The sequence below is a fragment of the Delphinapterus leucas genome, chromosome 1, assembly GCF_059928025.1.
Source record: "Delphinapterus leucas isolate spDelLeu-1000000601 "Yukka" chromosome 1, BTC_Dleu_Yukka2, whole genome shotgun sequence".
NCBI lineage: Eukaryota > Metazoa > Chordata > Mammalia > Artiodactyla > Monodontidae > Delphinapterus > Delphinapterus leucas.
Window position 1 is genome coordinate 51,423,628 of NC_143129.1, and position 21,458 is coordinate 51,445,085.

The following is a 21,458-nucleotide window of genomic DNA, read 5'->3' on the forward strand; positions in this document are numbered from 1 at the left end:
AGCTGAAAGAAAAATATTCAACTCTAACAACATTTGAATACTATGATTGACACTTCTGAAAGTTATTACTGAATAACTTTCATTTAAACACTAAGGTTATAAACTGTGTGGAAAGATCTACCTGTTTAGGAAAAAGCCTGATTTACAGACATTTTCTGAAGAAATGTGTTTTTCAGACTAGTGAGGTCTAAGTTTTTAAACTAATATGTTTAAGTTTATAAATATTATAATTCAGAGACAATTTACAACACTATAAAAATATAAAAGTCCTTCATCATACAAAAACTTGTTGTGGCACACGTGGAGAACACACTGAAGGAATCCTGTATTTCTTGCGACTTACCACTGATTTAGACAGTATTGTACTTAAGTTGCAAGGAACAATCTGGAAATTTGTAGAAGGAAATTCTTTTTATCAGATTACTCAAGATATAACCCAGTGTCTAAGTTTTTAGAAATTCTGTATTAGTGAAGGGAAACTAAATGAGACTGGCTATCTTCTATTCAATTTACTTTTAAAAATACTCAAGCTATTATTAGCTGTATGCAGCTTTTTTTTTTTTTTTTTTTGTGCTGTACGCAGGCCTCTCACTGTTGTGGCCTCTCCCATTGCGAAGCACAGGTTCCGGACGCACAGGCTCAGCGGCCATGGCTCACGGGCCTAGCCACTCCGCAGCATGTGGGATCTTCCCGGACCAGGGCACGAACCCGTGTCCCCTGCATCGGCAGGCGGACTCTCAACCACTGCACCACCAGGGAAGCCCCGTATGCAGTTTTTTGATGAGGAAAAATGCTCCTACCCAGATTTAATTAACACGACTTTAAAGATTTATAGCATGAAAGTTTTCTATGGATTTTAGGGTTTTGCTTATTTGCAAAAGTTCTACGAGCTTCCTCAGTATTTTCATAAGGTCACCGTATTTGTATAGAAAATGTTCCATTCACTGAAGGTTAAAAACTCATAGTTTTTAAATATAACAGTTGAAATGTATATAATCCTAAATTTTCACTTAAAATTCGGATTATATATTTATATACAATTTAATGTTATTTAATTATACATAATATTTACTATTATATTTAATGATTTATGAAATTGGTGTATAATTGATCATGATTAAGTACTTTATAATTTTTATTAAAATAATCTTCCAAAAATGTTCTAAAATATACATTTAGAGTTAACTTATCAACCAGTCCAATTCCTATTTCTTTACATGTTCTGCCCTGGTCTCAAGGGCCTTTGATATTTTCACTATTGCCCCAACATGCTAGGACCTATAATGTATCCAAACTTAGGCCAGCAAATTTCAACAATCAACACTGCAGATCTTTGATCAGAAGATGAATGGAATAATCTATTCTCTATCAACTGCTAAGAAAAATCAGCTGAAGAACTGATTTTGAACCTGATATAATATGAATACAAAATAGTTTCTGAAGCCATTAGTAGATTTTTAGCAAAAAGTATTTAGATTTATCTTTACTTTAAAAAACAATCATCCACGTACATTTAGACACTTATCCCAGAACATGGCTGGAGTGTAAGTGTGATGTGGCTCCAGGTTACAGCAGATGACTTATAAAGTAGGCAGTTAATCTACTACTAATAAAGGAAAACTGAAACACAAATTCATGACATACATCACAGGTTCTAGCCTGAAATATACCATTTCATTCTATTCATTAATTCTGATACAAGACATTTTAAATTACTCATATTGGGACATTTTAAATTACGCTATTAAATGTCATTTAATAATTCCCAGAAAACAAAGAGCTAAAAGATGCCTCCCCATCAGTAAATGTCAGAGTTGTGATTGTAAATGGATTATGGAATTGGTGTCGTTAATTCTTAGCTGTACTATTTACAGTGAATGCCAAATATCAGAAATGACTATATTATTTTTAATTCTTAAAAAATCAAGATCAAAAAAAAAATCAAGATCAGAAGGCAAAGGTTAAGTATAAAAATAGCCAAACATCTTAAAAAATTTAAATGGTTGTATCACTGTTTATGATGTGAGACAAATATATACAATGTAGTAACTGGTACTGGGGAGGAAGTTCTGCTAAGAGAAATACTTTCAAAATCTGGGACTCAGATCCACATATTCTTATAAATAGCAAGTTGGGTATTTTCTCCTAATGCTCTCAGCAACAGAAAGCACTAAATCCAAAGAAGACCTATATATCAGATATTTCAAGGATATGTGATTTTAAAATTGTCCCCGTTGTTTCCACAAATATATTTTTATTGAATTTGAAATTCAGAAAGTATAATGAAATAATTATTTCACTGAATCATCTCAAAAGAGATGATTTAAAAAGTACATGTAACTTTTAAAAAGTACATGTAAACAACCACTCTTTCCTTAAATAAAATATGTAACACTTATTGAACACTTACTCTGTGCTTGGTACTGTTTGGAGCACTTTATATATATTATTTAGTCTTTAAAGAATAGCTGTAATTTATCTACTTATGTTATTCCCATTTTACAGACGAGGCAACTGAGGCAAAGAGAATTAAATAACTCGTCTAAGATCATACAGTTAATAGGCGGCAGAACCAACATTTGAACATGAGTAGTTTGACTTCAGAGTCTGTGTTCTTAGTCACTAGGTTCTTAATGTAAGATGTGGCATAAAAAAGTTAAATAAAGAGCTAACCAGGAATAAAAGTGAAGAAATATATTTAAAGAAGTTTGACTCCATAAGAAAAGTGACACCTGAAAATATGTCATATTCCTTTATTTAGAGTATTTTAAAAATTAAACACACACACACTTAAAAAGAAAGAATATATGGGCACATGGGTAAAGAACTTTAGGCAAACAAAAACTGAAGATCAACAGAATACCTTCCTTGGATCAACAAGGATAAGAAAAGCATGCAGATTAATTTACAAAATACACTGGAGTCTCACCAGAACTTTAATTCCAGGGTCTATACTGCTGCTATGGAGGAGACTAAATTATAGCTTTCTTTTTCAGTAATCAGTAGTTCTCAACCGGAGGTGGTTCTTCCTCCCTAGGGGCCATCTGGGTATGTGAGTGGGGTGCGGTGGGAAGATATTTTTGCTTGTCACACTGACTGGGGGAGCTACTGGCATTTAGTATCTGAGGAGCAGAGATGTTAAAGCATCCTGCAACGTTCCACACAACGAAGAAATGACCTGTCCAAAATGCCAACAGCACCCCTGATGAGAAACAATTCTGTATTGGATAAAGTGTATTATTATAGGTCTCTACTGTATGTTTTTACTTAGAGAATGAAAAAAAGAAAAAAACTGACTGGCACTGGCAAACTTCTGTGGCATTCAAGAATTTAAAGCAAATATCAATTAAATAGCATTTGATTACATTTTAGAACACCTATGTTTGTTTATATTAAAGCTTGATTATAATGGAAATATGATAAACATTAAAAAATATTTCTCCTACCTCATACTTGATTAGGAAGTTATAGAGGGTCTCAACATCTTGATAATTACTATTGGGTGCCAAAATCCTAAAAAATAAAATAAAAACAAAGGAGGAAGAATGAATGATTTAAGAAAAGACAATACCTTGAACTTTTCTCCCAGCACATATTCATACTGTGAGAGATACCTTATTGTATAACAAGCTTATTAAAATGTTTACAATCTTTTGGGGGCTTTATTTATCAATTACAGTTATAAAACCATGAGCTTACTTCAACAAATATCGATTATCAATTGATATCAAATTATTAAAAGATTTTTGTTTACTTATATTAATATTTACATCATCAGTTAATCAACACCATTAGCATTCTAACATGAAATTATAGTTCACATTTTGAGTTACAATGATATAGATTTTTCAAAAGGTAGGTAGAAATGTGAAGTACCTTTTCACTCCTTATCTTTTAAGCTGCAGATAAAGCTTAAAGATTTTCCATAAAAATGTGCAACCAATCCAAGTGGACAACTGATATAAACTATCAAACACATAAAAAAAAATCCTAATAAAGATTTTGTGACTAAATTCAAATAATACTGTTTGAACTAACAGCGTAGCAGTTGATGAAAAAGCATTAGTAATCAGACTATGTCAGTTGTTAGAAGTAACACTGACTCATAAAAAATAACATAAACACAGGGCTTCCCTGGTGGCGCAGTAGTTGAGAGTCCGCCTGACGATGCAGGGGACACGGGTTCGTGCCCCGGTCCAGGAAGATCCCACATGCCGCGGAGCGGCTGGGCCTGTGAGCCATGGCTGCTGAGCCTGCGCGTCCGGAGCCTGTGCTCCGCGGCGGGAGAGGCCACAACAGTGAGAGGCCCGGCCCGAGTACCGAGAAAAAAATAAATAAATAAAGTAACATAAAAACATAAAATGGAAACAAGAAATAAAAAGAAGGAAATGGAAGACCATGTTTCTCCCTCTAGCGGTAAAGTATTAATTCTCATTTTCTTATACTAAGTATTTTTTTAATTCTTTCAAGATGAATTTTTTTTCTTTTGAAAAAAGGGAAAGAAAAGGAAAGCAGTCCTTTCATTATGGTAAAGTGGTTAAGAGCAATGTCTGCCTGGGTTCTGTGTTCTTGAGTGAGTTCTGTGTGACTTATTTTCCTTATCTGCTAAATGAGGATGGTGACAGTCTTTACTTCATAGGATTATAGTGACAATTAAGTTACTGTAAAGTCTTTATAACAGTGTCTGATATACAGCAAGTACTATATATATGTATATATAAAATAGTAACAATAACTATTACCATCTAATGCCTAATAGTTTCAAGCCACAGAATAAGTTCATGATGATTTAACTTATGAGAAATCAATCCACCCCAATTAATTCTTAAATTCCAAGTGCCTTTTAATTACAACAGTGTCTCTAGGTTCTCACATCCTTGCCAATGCTTGATGCTGTCAGACATTAGAGTTAACTGATCTCAATAAACTTAATTAGATCTTTAAACAAGTTGGCCCTCATCAGACTTGTGCGAGAGCTTTTATAAATAATTTCTCAGGATATAGTCAAATTTTTAAATGGGTCATACTCTTTTGGAGGAGACACATACAGAATATCTTTAAGAACAAACAAATATCTGCCTATGGGTCTTCCCTGGAGGTCCAGTGGTTAAGACTCTGTGCTCCCAATGCAAGGGGCCCGGGTTTGATCCCTGGTTGGGGAGCTGAGATCCTGCATGCCTCACGGTGCAGCCAAAAAAAATCTGCCTAAAAATGTTTTATAGAAAAAATTATTCTCCCAACAAGTAATTTTAAGACACAATCTCAATACCGAAAAAAAGAAAGAAAAAACGAGGATAAATACATTGGAGAGAGTCCATAAATAATTTGTTTTCAAATATGAGAACAAAGCTATATAGATAAGCTAAACTAATCTTCTAGAAAAGCAATGGAAAAATAATGTGTTCCAAATTTGTAACCTAGTGTAAACAAACTATAAGCAATGTAGAATAATTTACACCCATTCTTTTTTATAGCTTTGGAAATAATCCAAACTGTCCATAAAGAGGGTAAAAAAAAATAGATAAAACAAGATGTTTTATAAGAGAGCCTTATAAATTTCAAGCAAAGTACGCTCTTTGCCAGAGAATAAAGTTAACATTTCTCTGTACTGAAATACTTTGCAGAAAAACTAGTTTTAGGTAAAATAGTCATTTATCTATAGCAACAAGTCATAGCCATAGTACGAAATAAAGAAAACAATTACATCATCCTAGTTTTCCAATTAGCAGAAACTGAAAAAATTTTAAACTCCCAGCATGGTTTTATTTTTTTAACAGTCTTACTGTTCAAGACTGTAAAACTATTTTTTAACAATCTTACTGTTTATTTTTTAACAGTCTTACTATTCACTCATTTTAACAATTCAATGATTTTTATAAATAAATTTACTGAGATGTACAATGATGTACATTGTACAAACTTAAATACTTGATTATTTGACAAAATTACCACAGAATTATATTCTAATGAAAAAAGGCTTATTGGGATGTCAGCATCATTCACAAATATATTACTATTATAATCAGAATAAAATTGTACATGTTATTTTTTAAAACAAGGATACACATTATAGGATTTGTTATAAAATTTGCTACTCTTAAAAATGTTTTGATTCACTGTACAGTAGAAATACAGCACTATAAAACAACTATACTCCAATTAAAAAAAATGTTTTGAGGTAAACTGAGCCCCAAAGAGAATAGACAATATTTATTAAAATACACTCAGTTTAGGGTTGAATTTAGACTTCATTATGTCCAATGAAGTTTGAGTTTATGAGAATGGAATTTGGCCTGGTATAAACAAAAACTGCCAACTTTTCCTAACTAGAAGTACAGCTTGTTGAAAATACACAAAAAATGAAATGGAGAAAAATGGTTTATGGACTTTCATGCCTTAGTAATTCCCCACACAAAAATTCTTGAGAGGTCAGCCTTCTCTATAGCTTTCTCATTTCTTTTTAAAATACCAGCACAAAGACAAAAGACTCTTAGAATGAAAGTCCTAAAATTACCCTTCAATGGCAACTTTTAAAAAGAATAATAGAAAGAATTAGCCCTTAGAGAAAATGGCCATTTTTTAATTTATAAATATATCCACATCTGTTTTTCAAGAGAAATTCATAACAATCAATAAGTATATATCAAATGCATACTATTCTCTCAAATGTATATGATACTAAGAGCTATGGAATATAAAAGAAAAAAGACATGGTTGCCTATCTTCAAGTTGTTATAATCTTGAAATTTCACTTTAGAATTTTGGAATCAGAATTAGGAAATAGACCGAAGTAGGATTTAATCTGCTGCTCGCAGATTATTTACAAACCAAGTTGATCAAGTTACCTACTTTTCTGTACCCCAGCTCCTCACCTGTGAAATGAGGAGAAAGTAGTATTTACTGAATAAGGTTATTATATGAAGTAAATAAAATAATGTATCTAAAATACCAAAATGTTTATTAGCACAATGCCTGGCACATGTCAATAAATATTAGGTGCTATGAAAACCAGTTTTCAGATGTAGAAACCAAGGCTCAAGGTTGTAAAAAACTTGCCCAAGATTACAGAGTGGTGGTAGGTACCTAAATCTCTATTGGTTTGACTCTGGAGTCCATGCTTTTTCCACTAATAAAAAAGGATAACCCGCACGCACATCTTCTTGCCTTAAATGATTTTATGAAATCAAATGAAATAAAGTTCTTTAAAATCTTTTAAGAATTTCATATGTAAGCAAAAACAACCTCGTTAATTTGCCTTGTATCAAATGCTTTTGGCAAACTATTCCGTTTATGTTCAAACACTAAATCTTTGTAGTTGTTACATCTTTTTCAAAACCACAAAGGAAGTCAGTAGCAGAACCAACAAGTCCTGACTCTTAACCACATAAGCACTTTGAGTTTTCTATTTATTTATGAGCAATTAACATTAAGTAAGCAACATGTTAATCTGAGTTAAACAAATTTCATTTCCATCTTATCAATATTAGATAAATATCATGTATCTCATCAAGAAAAAAAGACTATGCTACTCAAAAATTTTAAAAAGAAATGAAAGTTAATCTGACTAAAATTAAAAAATCAAATAATGCATTAAAATGGACTAATTTTTAAATAAGGATTTTAAAAATTCAAATAAAACTTTTCTCCTATATAGGAGAAATAAAGCATCAGACTCAGGAGTGGGGAAATAAGTCTAGAATGTTCAAGTTTAATATCTAATTCTAGAAATTCAAAAGAAGAGACAGCATATTCTTGGATATTTATAAATCTTAACTTACAACCCACAGAACTGAATAAATTATGTTCCCTGCTGGCAAGGCAGTTTCACATTAATATAATATTTTAAATAGTTTTTCATGTTTGAAGAAAATTAAAAATAAGTTTAAAAACTAATTATATGACTTATTTTACTTAGCATACTGTCCTCAGGGTTCATCCATGTTGTAGCATATGTCAGAATTTCCTTCCTTTTTAAGGCTGAATAATATTCCATTGTTATCCATATACCGCATTTTGCTTATCTATTCATCTGCTGACAGACACGAGTTACTTTCATGTTTTACTTACTGTGAATAATGCTGCTATGAACATGTAAATATCTCTTTGACACTATAATTGCAGAATCAGCCCAAACTGGCCCTGTCCTGTATCTAACAAGATACTGAGTTGTTTTTCAGAGACAACAAAACAAAACCACAAGTCATGCAGCCGAAGCGCACGCAGAAGAGAAAATTTTGACCTCAAATAACACCTGGAACCAAAGTTTCTCCCCTCCACAGAACCAAAGGACCGGATGTGACCAGAACCCTTTCAGAAGTGACGGGCCCATTGTTCAGGAAGACCCAGTGCTGAAGCCCCTTTACCTAACCTTACCATAAATGGCCAAGTTCCAAAGCCCTCCAATGGAAACCTGCCCCACCAGGGCTCAAACCAACCCTCTTCCCCTAACTCATGAAAGTTTGACCAAACCCCAGATTGATGAGACAGATTTGAGAGCTGTGCCTCCTTGTTTCCTTGCCAGTCAACCTCACAATAAAGTCTTTCCTTTTCTCAAAAGCTGGTGTCATAGTACTGGCTTGTATGCGAATTGGGCAGCAAGCCCTTTGCACAGAAACAAGACTTTATTTTCAATTCTTTTGTGTATATACCTGGAGTAGTCAAAATTATAGATAGGCAGAATGGTGGCTACCAGGGGCTGGGGAGGAAGCGGAAATGAGGAGTTACTATTTAATGGGAATAGAGTTTCAGTTATACAAGATGAAAAGAGTTAAGGATAGGGATGGCGGTGACAGTTGCACAACATTATAACAAATACATTATGAATGTATTTAATACCCTATTAATACACTTTTAAGAACACCTAAAAATGGTAACAACAGTAAATTTATTTTACTTGTATTTTACTACAATAAAGAAGTTAGATTAAAAATATGTAATTAGGGCTTCCCTGGTGGCACAGTGGTTAAGAATCCGCCTGCCAAGGCAGGGGACACAGGTTTGAGCCCTGGTCTGGGAAAATCCCACATGCCGTGCAGCAGCTAAGGCCGTGCGCCACAACTACTGAGCCTGTGCTCTGGAGCCCACGAGCCACAACTACTGAAGCCCGTGTGCCTAGAGCCTGTGCTCCGCAACAAGAGAAGCCACCTCAATGTGAAGCCCGCGCGCCGCAACCAGAGAAAGCCCGCACGCAGCAACGAAGACCCAACGCAGCCAAAAATAAAATAAACGAAATAAATTTATTTTTAAAAAAATACATAATTACATGAAGTAAAAATGTTTGTTTACAACATTACTTTAAAAACTCATTGTACATTCTCCAAAGCTAAGAACTGACTCAGAGCTTAAATTTTACTATGAATCAATTATTACATCTTTATTGAGGACAATATTTATTCAGCATCTACCAAGTGCCAGGGATGGAACAAATGCTGTCTCCTTTAATTTCTGCAATTTAATAAAGCAATTATTATAAACTCCACTTTATAGATTAGGAAACAAATACAAAAAAGGTTAATTAACATATCTAGGTGACAGAGATAGTAAGTGGATGGAACTAGGATTCAACTTCAGATCATTCTGACCCTAGAGTTCTGTCCTTTTTCTTCTTCTTCCTTTTTTTAAAAATAGTAGTTTGTATCTGTTACCCCCAAACTCCTAACTTATCCCTACCCCACCCCTTTTCCCCTTTAATAACCACAAGTTTGTTTCTTATGTCTGTGAGTCTGTTTCTGTTTTGTAAATAAGTTCATTTGTATCATGCTTTAGATTCCACATATAAGTGATATCATATGGTATTTGTCTTCCTCTGTCTGACTTACTTCACTTATTATGATAATCTCTAGCTCCATCCATGTTCCTCTTCCTTTAATACAGTGACATGCAAACTGAATTTTGCTGATGATGAATTTAAGTTGTATCACTGATAAACTGGGTGAAAATTTATCAAATTAACAATAGGATATACTCATCAGGAAAAAGGTACTGGATCTTAGAGTACATTTTTGGGGGTCCTTTATTACAAGTAAAATTAAAATCATATGTTTTCTATAGTTAATTTGGTGAAATCAGCTATGCAAGTGGAAGATATCCATCAGCCCCAGATTTTAAAAGAACACCATATGCAATTAAAAATGGTAAAAAGCAAAAAATAAAGTTAAACAACTTAAACAAAATAAATTATTTTATGTTCCTGTTTTCCCTTTAGAGCAACGAATTTTGTAGATATAGGTATTAAATGTAGGAACTTTGGATTAGTTTGGATACAATTAATAATTAAAATTGATCTATTCAGAACACTGGAGATTTTTTTTTAAAGTTGGTGGTAGGAACAAGGAGAGTTTATAGGTAATTTTAATGACTACATTTGAAATTTAATTATAAAAGCAAATTCTACAGAAAGAAAATATCATTTAGATTAAGGAAAAGATTATACGGCTTACATGTGTGCTACACATAAACATACATACAATTAGAACATACTGGCAAATACTACAGCTTTCTGTTAATTTTGCAGAAAGGTTAAAACACCATATATCCATACACTTTCCACTAATTCTCTTATATGGGTCACCAGCCTCTTCTGCCAATGTATTTTCTACATTGGCATTTAAGCATAACGATATAATGATTATGATCATGGTCTCTGGACTCAGTCTGCTTGAGTTCAAATCATAGTTCTACCACTTTCCAGCTGAGTGGCATCAGGTACATTACTTTACTTCTCTGCACCTATGTTTCTCATGTATAACATGGATAATAACAGTACTTATCTCCCAGGACTGTTAAGAGGATTAAATGAGTTAATATGTATAACATACTTGGAACAGTTCTTGGCTCAACAAAATGTTAGCTATTATTCTTCTTCTACCTCTTATCTTAAAAAACACTCCCAATTTATCACTGTAGCTTATCAACTGATAACTAAATAAATATTTAGTTCAAACCATTTGGGGACTTGTTATCTCCTTGTAAAGTCTGTCCAGCAGTGAACTTTTATGTGATCCATATGAACGGTGACAATCTTCTCTCTTTAGTCTTGGATGTTGATGTAAACATCAATAAGGGAATTCCAGAAAAATGAAAGGCAGAGAAGATGGCCAATATGTAACCAATAACATTTTCAATCCCTAATTATTGCAATTAAGGTAAAGGTGGAGCCAAACTCTAACAAAAACATGATTATTATCAATACAGAACATAATCTATAAAATATGATCTGAACATGGAGAAACACAGGAACTATGCCCTACCCATTGGCTACCAATCAGATGAGAGCATACTGTTTCACATCACCAGGATCCAGGAGCACCCCTAGAAATAAAAGCTGTTACTATGATAATCAGCTGCAGCCATATTACTGAACTTTGCTTAGCTGTGTTGGCCAAACACAGACAGAGCATGCATATTCCTAGTCTCAGTTTTATCTTTATGTGACTTCATAGGAATTATGGGAACTGACATCAGTACTACAATTTATTCCCAGAAAGGTCATGGAAATGACCTTCTAAAATATTTAGAATCTCTGACTGACGAAAAGACATCTTGTGGTGATATCAAAAATCCATCTCACTAGGTTTAGTGTTCAATTAAAAGCCATCTTCAGAAAAATCTTAACTATGTTCACAAAGCAGCATATTCTTACCTTAGCTAATGAGTCTATAATAAGGTACAATCCAAGCCTCTGTCACATCTTCTTCTGTGATACACTGGTCAAGTACTGGATGGATGGCTCTTCATTCATAACTAAAGAGACATTTTTTAGCAAAGGGATCTGGATTGGTCTAGTGAGGCTAGGTCAGAAGACCCTAGGATCCTATACCATTATTCAGGAAATTCTGAAAAATGCCAGCCATCATGTGTCCCAAGAGTTTTATCACAAAACTCCCAGTTTCCTCAAATCCAGCACTTATTTTTGTTATTGGGCCTTGGCTACTGTTATGGGCTGAACTGTGTTCCCCCAAAATTCATATGTCAAAGCCCTAATCCCCAGTACCTCAGAATGTGACCATTATTTGGAGATGCCTATAAAGAGGTGATTAAGTTAAAATGAGGCCATCAGGATGAGCCCTAATCCAACCTGACTGTCCTTATAAGAGGAACTCTGATACACAGAGACACCAGGGATGCACGTGCACAAAAGGATGTTTATACGAAGAGGCAGCAAGAGGGCAGCCATCTGCAAGCCAAGGAGAGAGGCCTCAGAGGAAACTAACCCAGCCAGCACATTGATCTTGGACTTCAGCCTCCAGAATTGTGAGAAAGCAAATTTCAGTTGTTTATGCCACCCAAGTCTGTGGTAGTTCCTTATGGCAGCCCTAGCAAATGAATACAACTGACATTCCTAAATACTGGGGGCTCAGCTTTGAGGAGCCATGGACCTCAAGGTTAGAAGCAAGATGGACCACTTCCCATAACGTGAGACCGCTGTGGAATTCACTGTTAGCTGCCAAATAACTACTTTGCTTTGCTTCATAGCATTATGCTTCTTGCTAAAAGATAACCTTACTACTCGAGACGGTGCTGCTGGAGGCCAGTTCCAGGCGTAGTACTAACAATGTACTCAAAGGGGCCAGAAGTATGAAAAACCAACTCATTTCTCTTCTACTTAGTGTTGAGGCCCCTATCGGGCTCAACGATGTCTTCACAATCTAGAGCTTCATAACTAGGTCTTCAGTGAGTCCTATGCCCACTATATGCCAGCTAAATCTGCATAATACTCAATCACAGTTCCTCCTAAAATTTTATGAATGTTATTTCCTAGCTGATTAATCACACCTCACTACCAGGTACCTACTATCTTTCCATTGTAACATGGCAAATAAGACCTCTCTAGATCACAAGGAAGGGGCAGAGCCAAGATATGAGCTCATAGTGAAAGAAACAGAAGACTGAGTTATCTTGTGCTCCCACCATTTAGTGCTGTAAGATCTCAATATATCCAGCTGGGGCTGAGACACAATTTTATTACTGCCTTATTAGAAACAAACCTCACTATATATAGACATTGATAATAGATCAAAAACATTAGAGAAATGTTCTATTTAGAATAAACCTGAGGAAAAAAAATTGAACATAAAATACCTCTTTTGTAATACAAATACATTTAACTAATCAACACTGAAAGAGCTTTTAAAATGCATTAGACTTTTTATAAAAAGAAGGCAAACCAAATCAGGAGATACCACCTCACACCCATTAGGATGGTTATTTTTAAAAACACAGACAATAACAGGTACTGATGAGGATGTGGAGAAAATGGAAGCCTAGTGCACTGTTGGTGAGAATGTAAGATGGTACAACTGCTATGGAAAACAGTATGTGGTTCCTCAAAATAATTAAAAAATAGAATTACCACATAATCCAGCAGTTCAACTTCTGGGTATGTACCCAAAAGAACTGAAAGCAAGGACTCAAAGAGATATCGGTACATCTTTGTTCACAGCAGCGTTACTCATAATGGCCAAGGAGTAGAAGCAACCTAAGTGTCCACCAACAGATGAATGGATAAACAAAATGTGGCATATATGTGGAACATTACTGAGCTTTAAAAAGGAAATTCTGGCTACAACAGGCTATAACATGGATGAACTTTGAAAACATTGTATTAAGTGAAATAAGCCTGTCACAAAAGGACAAATGCTGTATGATTCCATTTATAAGAGGGCAAATCCTAGCAGAAAGGCCTTTTTGAGGAAACAGAAGACTTTAGAATTATTGCAGTGAAGGGGTCAAGAATAACTTCATGTACTGTTATTACAAAATCACTGTCTTTGCTGTAACTCTGATGTTTATTATAAATGGTTTTATCTTTTCATATATTGATATTATCTAAGAAACATTTACACTGACTTGACTGTTTTCTCAAGGAAATCTGGAACACAGTCTCTTCCCCTGGCCTCATGACCTCCCGGAGTTTCACAACATCCTTCTGCCACCCCCGCTCGGCCTACTGATGTTTAACGTCTGCCCCCACACTCTCATGAAACTGCCACCAACAAATTCACCAACGACTTCTATGTTGCTCAATCTAACAGCCTTTTTTTTTTTGGCCTCTCAGTAGTAACAAGACACTGTTAAAGATTCCTTCTTTTTTGGAACTCCTTCCTTCCTTGATTTTTTTTTTTTTTTTTTTTTTTTTTTTAACTTGGCCGAACCACGAGACTGGCAGGATCTTAGTTCCCCGACTGGGGATGGAACCCAGGCCCCAGCAGTGGAAGTGCCAAGTCCTAACCACTGGACAGCCAGAGAATTTCCAGATATTTGTGTTGCCAGTCTCTGGAACTTTTCAGTCTATCTTTCTGCTAAATCAACTTCAGTCTGCTTTTACAGATCTGTAATAATAAATTGGGCTAATCCACCCTTGCTACATAGGCATGGCCAATTTAAAAAGGCACGAGCACTCCAGCACTGTTCCAACAAGAATGTTTTGGATCTTTTCATCCTGTTTCCTCCCTTGTCCTTTGTTCTCTACTCATTTCCGATGTGTTCCAGGCTTCTTTCTTATGCGTTTTTACCTCAAATTTCTAGCATCACATTTGCCCCTTGGGCTTAAGGATAGTTTCACATATCTTTATTATCCCTCTGGTACTACCTAAGATACCATGTGCACTCTTCCTCTAAAATAAATAACCATTGTTTTCCTTTCTCTTCTCAATCTTAGAAATACTGTTTCCAATCCAACTATGCATCGTAAATTCTAAAGCATTTCTAAAATACATATCTAATCCATTACAAAGTAAAAAATGTAAGCAAATGACACATTTTAAACTGCATGAAAACAACAAATTTACCTATTTTTTTTCTATGAATAACCCACTGTGTTGGTACATGGATGCTAACTTAATCTTGACCTAGTCTGACCATTCCATAGGATGGAACTTTTTATTCCAGCTTTAAGATAGGTCTTAACCGCTCTTCCAAACTGCATGGGGCTGACTGTCAGCAATATCACCCAGATACAGTTTTCTTTCATGCTTTTGTTACCCCAGTTGTTTCATTTGTTAACATCTGTCTCTTGAGACAAGACCATCTACCAATGGAAACCTTTTTTGGGATATTCATTTCAACCAAGGTAACTGGACTCATTCTCCTCCCAGAAAAATGAAAGGTAGAAAAGACAAATTTGGAAAAACAAAGAAGGAAAATTTCCCTCTAAGGCAAAAATATTTTGTATTTTTTTGATCAGTCATTTAATATTCTTTTAAATTAAACTTAGAAGTTTTCTAAAGTTTTCTAAAAAATACCTCTGGAATATAACTAACTTTAAAGTAATTTTTTCAGTCAGAAAGTTTAGTGTATTTAAAAAGTGAGCCCTCTAGAATCAGACCAATTTCAATAAGTCATTCTGCCAAGTATAAACTGTGTGACCTTGGGGAATGATATAATGCCTGTGATCCTACTTCCCCATGTGTAAAATGGGTGTGATAGTGAAAGCCTGCCCCCCACAGGCTTAAAAAACCCTTCCTGAAACCATGCCCCATAGGTTTAATAGAAACTGGTGACTAACAGAAGTTCTTGAGCTTGTCTTACAGAAGAGCAGATAAGGGAACAGCTTGTTAAAAACCCCTCTGCTCATAATACAACAAAACTGGCTGAAACTGTGTGGAACCAATGGGGCCAATCAGAGCCTGCGCAGAAGAGACTTGTTTGTCCAGGGGATGACCTTTCCACGCCAGAGGGTCAAAAACTCTATCTTCAGAGCATGCTAATGCTGCCATTTTCTGAACATGCATCCCATGAAGAAGCACATAATTCAGATACAGCTGAGCAAAGCAGCAGTTACCGCACCTTTTTCCTACCTCCAGTCACCTTCCCCTGTACTTCTGACCACCCTATACGCTTTGCCCATAAATATCCCAAGCCCCCCAGCCTTCAGGGAGGTGGATCTGAAATCTGTTCTCCCGTCTCCTCACTTGGCTGCCTCATAAATAAATTCTTTCTCTGTTGCAAACCTTGACATCTCAGCATTTGGCTCGTTATGAGAAAGGCAAATGAGCCTGGTTCGGTAACAATAGCATCTCTTGAGAGGGTTATTGTATGAATTAAATAAGATCACATAGGTAAAGAGCTTTACCTATGTACAGTGACTGGGACATACTAACTACTTAATAAATGTTATTTATTCATTTATTACTATTATCAAATAGTACTGGGTTCAAAGCAACATGCAAGATATCTCGGGAATACCAAGGATATAAGGTACTGATCCTGCCTCATGGAGTTCACAATTTAGGAGCAGAGATAAAATGTCTGCAAATAATTATAATGGGAGGCAACATGTGCTAAGAACCTTAAGGGTTCAATACAAACAAACTGTAAAGTCTGTCTGTAGTAGGTGGCTTCTGAATTGGGATTGGACAAATGGATAAAACTTTGAAAAATACATGTAGATTAAGAGGTCACTCCAAGCTCTGAGAAGATATTGTGTCAAGGTTCAGAATTACGAAAACATAAGGCCTGCCTTGAAAACCACAAAAAAATTAATTTGGCTTAACTACAAAGTAGTCTAGAGGACTATAAGACTAAAAAGGTATGTTAGGACCAAGCAGTCAAAAGCCTTGTCTGACAAATTGGAAAGGCTGTATTTGAACCAGAGGGGAATAAGAGAAAATAAATGTTTTTGAACAAAGGAAAGAAATGAAATCATAAAATATGATTTAAGGAGTTTAAGGAACTGTCAAAGGAGCCTAAAGGCAAGGAGACCTATTAGAAGATTATCACAATAGTCCAGGCATTAAGGAGTTAATGCTGGAACCAGAAGTTCTGTTAACAGTAGGAAAAAAGGGTACTAATATGGAAATGTAGTAGAGGGATTATCAACAGGATCAGTTATGGAATACACAGTAATCTAAGGTAATGCTGCATCTGAACAAGAGCAGTATAAGAATGATCCTATAGTTAGTCCACACAGAGAGTATGGTTTCCAAAGAGTGTAAACCTCCACAATTTAGAACCAAGGCAAAAAAAATTTTTTTTCTGAAATATAAATCAGTAAGAATAATAACAACAAAACAACAGCAATAGTAATAATTTATATACTATTTGTCAGGTACTGTTCTAAATTGTCCTAAGTCCTTTACATATAGTAATTCACTTCCTCATTAATCCTGTGAGAAGATACTTTTACTTCTCCATTTTTGAGAAAATGGAGGACAAAGGTTTTAAGTAACTTGCTCCAGGTCAAAAACCTAGGAAGTAATAGAGCAGTGATATGAACCCAGGGAAGATGGCTTTACGACCACTTTCCTACCCAGTATACAAAGTGCCTCTAGATACGTAACACATGAGATTAATACCAACCCTAAGAGATGGTGTGCAAACATGCTGCTGATAGACCTTAGTAATCAGCCAATTCTAATCAAAGTCATCAAGATAGCACCTTAGGGAAATAGGAATGTAATTTAAGCAATGTAAATAACACTGAAATCTGACCAGTTGTGTTTTGACATTTTCAGATAACTATTAGTTGACACAATTGACAAAAAGTAGTAGTTTGCACAGAGCTTAGAAAAGGGGATTAAAGAAAAAGAATATCCCTGTATAGGGGAAAGGCTGACCTGACTATTTGGCAAATAAAATTCCAGAGAAGAAAAGAGATTACTTTAGCTTGAGGTCAACATCCCCAGCAGTCAGCAAGAAAACTTGGTAGTAATCTAGTTTGCAGCGTAAACTTTCCTCTAGGAGTCACTTCATTTATAAATATTTCAGTTCAGCTGGCAGTTACTGATTTCAATGTAAATAAATAAATGGGCATTCTGATATATCAGCTTGCTTCTAAGTTTGGTTACTGCTGAGTCTGGTAAGTTCTCAGTAAACTGGTAAAATAAAATTCCTAAACTTACAAATTTGAGGATGAACTCTTCCAAAAGCATGAAATCATGGTGTTAAGATCCAGGTGACCAGGCAGTTTCTTTCTCTTTATTTCTGTACTAATTGATTACTCATTATACATTAACTCCTGGGTGAGGTGGGGATATATTAAAAACCAAAACAAAGGGTTCTTGTCCTTATAGAGCTTACAGGCTAGTCTCACTTTAAAACAGGTAGCATAAGCAAAAGTATAGACAAGAGAGTGTCTACACTAATTAATTTTGATTGTCCTTGAAGATAATGAGCTAACTGAGGTAAAAGACATGGAAAGAAGAATTTTCACTCACTGTATATTCTTTTTCACCTAATGAATTATTTTTAAGCAATGTGAGGGCATTATATATTTTTAATGATTAAATAAAATTATTAAAAATTGGTAAAAATAATTAATGAATCAGAAAATAAATTTGAAGAATTATTCAGAATACAGCACAGAGGGATAAAAGAGATGGAAAAAAGGAGTCAAGAGATACGGCTGACAGAATGAGGAGAGTCAGCAATAGGAATTCCAAAACAAGAGAATTACGGAGAATGAGGGGGAGAATAATTGAAGAGATAATAATTGAGAATTTCCAGAGTTAAAGATATGAGTCTTCAGATTGAAGAAAACACGCCACATCTCAAGAAAGATAAATAAAACCTATACTAGACATCTTGTGATAAAATTACCAAACATAAACGTTACAGAAGAAAATCTTGAAAGCATTCCAGGGTGGGACGGGGGTGGGAGGAGAGACAGATTACCAGCTAAGAAAAAAGCAGTATGCTGACAGCTGACTACTCATTTCCAGGAAGATATAAGATAATGAAATTACATCTTCAAAGTGTCTAGGGAGGGACTTCCCTGGTGGTCCAATGGCTAAGACTCCACATTCCCAATGCAGGGGGCCTGGGTTCGATCCCTGGTCAGGGAACTAGACCCTGTATGCCGCAACTAAAATGATCCCGCATGCCACAACTAAGACCCGGCATAGCCAAATAAATAAATAAATATTTTTTAAAAAGTGCCTAGGGAAAATAACTGTCAACCTACAATCTACACACAGTTAAGTATCAATCAAGAATGAAAGCAAAACAACACTTTCAGTCAGAAAGGCAATGTCATTACAGGCAATAGAGCTTCCACCTGTTACTTTGGGATGATCTTGGAAACCAGCCTTCAGTCTATGAGGAAGCCCAGGCTACATGGAGATGCTACATGTTTGTGTTCTAGCCGACAGCCAGCACCAGCCAGCCTTTGAGATGACTCCAGACACCATCTGACCACAACCACACAAGAGTAGTTCTCAAGTGAGAACTACCCACATGTGTCCAGTCAAGCCCTGGAACCATTAGAGAAAATAAATAATTGACTGCTATTGTTTTAAGCTAGTAAGTTCTGGGATTTAGCAATAGGTGACCCAGAACATGAGGACTGAGGAAGGGAAAAAACCATCAACTACATAAACTGCAAAGTATGAAATTACTTTTGCAGCTAATCTTTTGATTGGTTCAGCATGAGGAATTGTTGAACTCCTTTTGTCTATTTTTTTTCCTTTTGCTTAGTCATATATTCATTAGCCTTTTAGTGAAGGTTCCTTCTATAAAGTCCTATGGTATCTTAGTTGAACTAAGAGAGAATATTTTCCATATCTCAGCATGAGAAGAGAAATCAGTACCTCTGTTGGTGGTAGACAGATATGATCGTGGCAGCAGGAGCCAATCACCCCTGAGCCCAGGTAAGACATAGACCTGAGATGGAGTGTAGAAATCCATAAGGAGTAGGTGTATAAACAATGGCCCCTTCCTACATCAGTCATTCTGTCACAGAGGTATCTAAGTTGAAGAACTGGCAGTTAAATTTCTGAACATGGAGTTCTATTTTAAGTGACTTTTCAATGGAAAGTTGAAAACACATAGGTATGAAAAATGCATTGGCTCAGGTTATAATAAAATTTCTGTACCTTCTTTGAAAATTTACACATTTATGAAAGAAAATTAATTCCTGATTAAAGGTTCTGAAAATAAGTTGGATTTTCTTCGTTTTGTTTGAGAACAGATGGTTGCTTGTACATTAGGTCCTAAGCCTATATATGTAAAGGAAGCATAACAATTACACCTTAATTGAATGGAACACTAGACTGAAGAATGTTTCTACTTCTATACACAAAATATTTTATAGGATCACATCCACTTCTTGTAATTGTTTACAACTATTTCCAAGCAATCTAGAGGAACTGTTGACTTTTTAAAAATAAGTACAGTAATCATGTAATATTGTGCTCCTATGGTACAGAGGGCACCAAGATACAGAAAATTTCAAAATTCATTAAAAACCCTCCTCTTTTTTGCCCCTCCAGATATTACCACTTTCTCCCCTTTGCTCTTCCAGTCCTTCCAATAGCACTGAAATTAAGTTTGTATATTAAATTTTGTTTGAAATACCTAGAGTGGCTTCTGTTTTCCTGACTCAGCAATGACTGAAACAGTACTTGTTAACAGAAGTTATTTGGTTTAATTGTGGAGAAACCACTACCACTTCCCTTGATTCTTGGATCTACATTCTGACTAAGGGAGAAACAGCATCATATACAGCATTATCTAGAACAGCACCCTAACTTCACAGGTTTACAGCTGGTATGGAAAATAAGTCTTTTACAGTGTTTTACCAAGCCAGTTCCTTAGATTAGTATATGATAAAGCCAGCGAATTCCATGTAACCATAGTTGTACTTCTTTTGCTATAAAATTAGTTTTTTAGCTGTATGGGTTATAAAGACAGTAACCAGCAAATCCCTTAAATCAACAGATGGAGTTGCTGATAGAAGCACTGCAGTAAGAGAAGTTAATTCCATATTTAAAAGAGGTGTCTATTCCAGTGAGGACAAATCACTGCCTCCTTCATGATGGAAGGGGTCTGAATCACTGTGGCTTGATGGTACCCTAGGGAATGGTGCCTTATAGACTGCTTAGCATTTGCCTCAGCTGTTGGCAGTTTGGGCTCTCAGCAGTGGTAGCATCCGGAGCAGCCTTCTAAGGGGAAGTCCCACGTTTGAGCTCATGTTATCCAGGCTGCTATTTATTGTCCCTTTGCATATGAGATCACTGACCAAACACTGGGGTGGCTAGGGGAAGAGGGTGACTGACATCCACAGGACAGCTGATCTTGTCCATTTGACTACTGAGAGTCTCCACTGCAGTGGGTAGTCTTTGATGAGTATTCACATGGGACACATGTGCCCATTACAAGATGCCCATCCACACATCTCTCCTCTAGACTTTCCTGTCACCAATCCTCAAATTCTGTTTTTTCCAAGTTTCCAAACAAACCAGTAGTCACTGCTTATTAATCAAAGTAGATCTGTTTCCCTGATCATTTCTCCAACTACAGTGAAATTTTAGGTCCCCGGAGATTAGTATTAACTCAGAGTCAGTATCTAGTAACCCCCCAAAAGGTCTGAGTATTTCACTTTTTCTAGGATAGAGTCACCCTAGTAAGTGGATACAAATCCTTTTAAAGAAGACTGATACATTCTTTATACTACCTTACACTCCAATGCTGTACAAAAGTACTCACACTTTTTCATCTACGTTATCAAGAGTTTAAATAAA

General features: G+C 35.6%; 1 protein-coding gene across 7 annotated transcripts in view; it reads right to left on the reverse strand.

Annotated features, from left to right (window-relative positions):
* The window catches only part of SWT1 (SWT1 RNA endoribonuclease homolog), a 96,194-nt gene that overhangs the window by 20,387 nt on the left and 54,349 nt on the right, over positions 1-21,458 (reverse strand). For 4 of the 7 annotated variants that reach the window (XM_089909880.1, XM_089909876.1, XM_089909887.1 and 1 more), the window contains one exon: positions 3,447-3,513. In XM_089909880.1, the coding sequence (XP_089766006.1) occupies positions 3,447-3,513 (67 nt within the window). Of the gene's footprint in view, positions 1-3,443; positions 6,873-21,458 lie in introns of those variants that run through there. The other 3 variants (XR_016392901.1, XM_089909883.1, XR_016392900.1) reach the window with 2 other exon arrangements.